The following is a 3,272-nucleotide window of genomic DNA, read 5'->3' on the forward strand; positions in this document are numbered from 1 at the left end:
TTTGTATGTGTGTGTGGTGGGGTGTGTAAGAATACTTCTCTTGACGAAACGAGCGTTCCATTTATTACACGTGCGTGTTTGAGAGAGAGGGTGGAGGGTGGGGGTGGGTGTGGAGGGTAATGGGCAGAGCCGCGGTTCACCCCTTTGCTTTGTACCCGCAGCAGAGTAAACATGACAAATGGGGGCCCGGGTTTGGCGTGATTAAAGATGAAAACGAGGATCCATCTTCACCAAAAAAGGAAAAAAAAAAAAAAGAAAGAAGGAAAGAAAGAAAGAAAGAAAGAAAGCACACGCACGCGGGCACGGTATCGTCAGCCCATACCGTCTTATGCTCTGACATAGAGAGAGAGAGAGAGAGAGAGAGAGTATAAAAAGACAGAGATATAAAAAGCAGAGGGGGGGGGATTCTGGGGGTGAAAGCAAAGAAGCGGCCGCATCATCTTCTCAGTTCTTTCAGTCTCCTTCTCCTTCGCCTACTTTTATGTTCATTTTTTATGAATGGCAACCCCCCCCCCTTCACACACCCACGTCATAGCGTCATATTATAGTGTGAAACAGGCGGCGATGACATCCCTCAACAACCTCCAGCACAGAAAGCAAAGGCAAAGTTATTCCGGTCTCCAAAGTGCGGGCTTCGGTGGTGACAAGCGCGTTCAGTCGGCGTTCAGTTTGGGAATCAGGGACAGGGAGGGCCAAAAAAAAAATAACAACAACAACAAAAAAAAAAACATCAGAGAAAGAGCCAAAGGATAGGGCTATAGGGGTCCGGTGCGGTTCTGGGAGCCGGTTAGCGCCTGGGAGTTTGTGTTATTGCCGGTCGTCCCGGAGCGGACCTTTGTGTTGGGCAGCTTGTGGTCCTTCTTCCACTTCATCCGCCGGTTCTGGAACCAGATCTTGATCTGCCGCTCCGACAGGCAGAGCGAGTGCGCGATCTCCACCCTGCGCCTGCGCGTCAGGTACCGGTTGTAGTGGAACTCCTTCTCGAGCTCCAGGACCTGCTGGCGCGTGTAGGCCGTCCGCGAGCGCTTCGGCTCGCCCCCCGTGTAGCTCGAACTCACTGCGGGAGAGCAACGGGAGCAAAGCGTCAACACAAGCCTCCAAAAACAACAACAACAGTAATAACAGAGAAGTGGCTGCACTGTGGCACATAATGTCGTGCAGCTGCTGCTCTCAGATCAGCGCAGCGCCGGTGTAGGAGACCGGGCATCGGCTCGCACTGAAAATACACGGATAGAGTCACTGTTTTAAATCTGGTAGCGTGGAACATCTAATAAAATAAAATAAAAAAAATGAATGTCAGTGCGTTACGAGCGCGCAGCGAGGAGAAATAGAGCCATGGCCACCGCGGTAGGATACAAAATGGCTGTAACCTTGGCAGAACTGGTTGATTTCAAGCCATCCGTTTGTTGCCGCATTTTCAGGGAAATGCACATTGTTGTCAGGTGTGTGTGTGTGTGCTTTTTTCCCCTCTTTTTAATACCCCCCCCCCCCCCCCCCCCCTCCCAAAAAAAAAAAAACCCACATAACTACAACCGTACACCGGCCGGAGTTGCTCCTCTGCAAAAACAAAAACGGCAGCGCAAGAAAGAAATAATATCTTACCGAGTGAAAGACCCGGTGGAGCGGCCGCGTTACCGTGACTTTGCAAAAAAAAAAGAAGAAGTGGCGTTTTCTGTGTCACCCCCCCCCCCCCCCCCAGCGCGAACGCGTGCGCCCCGGCGTAGTTAGTAGTCTATTACGGCGTTACAGACTGGAGCTGCTCGCTTTTACATTAGTGTTTTACGGCCGGCTCCATAAACATGAATATTTCAGCTGCCATAAAAATACCCCCCCCCGCTCTCATCCCACACCCCCACCCCTCTGGAACAACGAGTGGGGAAGGAAGGCTTCGACAGAGTAAAGTACACCGTTTATACAACCCCGACCACTTAAAATCAAATTACCAAAGCATAAAAGCTAACTTATGGGCTCGCTCGGAGTTGTCATAAGGCGGGGAATCAGGGCAGACGAGCCCGGCATCGGACTTCAAAAGGCACCTCGGCGGAGAGGTGTAATAAAAATTTATGGAGGGTGTAATTATATTGGCCCCGCAAACAGACGGTCGTAAATCTTGACCCAAGGGCTACTCTTCTGCTTGTAGCGGAGAGCGAGAGAGACGAGAAAACACACGCACGCACACGCACACACACGCACACACACAGGGAGGGGAAGCCGTAGATTTTTGACGGCGGACACCTAGCTGACTGCGTGGGTTTCAAAGGCACAAAGGCGCAGCGGCGATGGGGAGAGGGAGAGAGGAGGGGGGGGGGGGTAGAGAGAGAGAGGCAGAAGTTTGCATGCGGCACTTACCGATGTTTACATGGACTTTCTTCATCCACGGGTAGACCACGGGGTCCTTGCGGGCATCCGCGGGGGACGAAGTGCTCTGGCTGTGGGGCGTTGGGCCGCACGGCGGAGGAGGGCTGGGTGTCACCGAGTCGCAGCGGTGGCTCTCCGCGGAGGGGTTGGTCCGCAGCCCGGCCGGTGGGAGGACGTGACCCCGGGGGGACATCACCACCGAGGCGGGCTGCCCTGCGCGCTGGCACGGCGTGTACGGCGGCTCGGCTCGCTGCTGCTGCTGCTGCTGCTGCGGGTGGTGGTGGTGGTAAAGAGAGTCCGGCTGAAAGGCGGCAGGCTCCTGCCTCTGGGAGCTGTAGTAGTCCGGAGAGTGGCTGGGCAGATAGTCGCTCTGTGAGTACTCCTCGCACGGTGGGAACTTCGGGTCCACATAGTTGGAGTTGATCAAATAGGAACTCATGGCCATCAATTCCAGTCTTTTCTTTCTTTTTTTTTGCGGAATTGCACCGACTCGGAAAATATATAACTAAAATTTATATCTCATCCCTTTAGTCTTCGGTTATTCCTGTTCCGTTGAACCCTCCTACTTTTCTGTCAAGTGAACAAAGTTAAGAAGCCACGTGACGGCGGCCGGCCAATGGCGCGCCTCCAGGACGGACCCCGGATAAGGAAATGGGATTAAGCATATACACTGCCCCCGCACGCGCATCGTCGTATGGCCGCAGCTTGTGGGCATTCACAGTCTTACAATATCGCCCCCTCCCTAATCATGCCCCGCTCTCTCTCCCTCTCCCCCTCTCTCTCTCTTTCTCCATATCTATATATATACATATGTACATATCCCTCCGCCACATGTCGGCACGCATGCCCGCCCCGAGCAGGCAGAGAATCACAACAATAACAAAGCACGTCTGACACACTGAAAATGCATTCCG

The 3,272-nt window shown here is 53.4% G+C and overlaps 1 protein-coding gene across 1 annotated transcript; it reads right to left on the minus strand.

The window, feature by feature from the left end:
• Window positions 1–755: 755 nt before the first annotated feature.
• Window positions 756–2,875, minus strand: hoxb4a (homeobox B4a). The gene is made up of 2 exons (XM_070922564.1): window positions 2,350–2,875; window positions 756–1,057 (listed from the first exon to the last, which is right to left on the minus strand). Exons 1-2 carry the CDS (start codon window positions 2,801–2,803, stop codon window positions 756–758), a joined length of 756 nt encoding a protein of 251 aa, XP_070778665.1. The 5' UTR covers window positions 2,804–2,875.
• Between the last annotated feature and the right edge of the window lie 397 nt (window positions 2,876–3,272).

Source organism: Enoplosus armatus, chromosome 17 (genome assembly GCF_043641665.1).
Source record: "Enoplosus armatus isolate fEnoArm2 chromosome 17, fEnoArm2.hap1, whole genome shotgun sequence".
NCBI classification, from domain to species: domain Eukaryota; kingdom Metazoa; phylum Chordata; class Actinopteri; order Centrarchiformes; family Enoplosidae; genus Enoplosus; species Enoplosus armatus.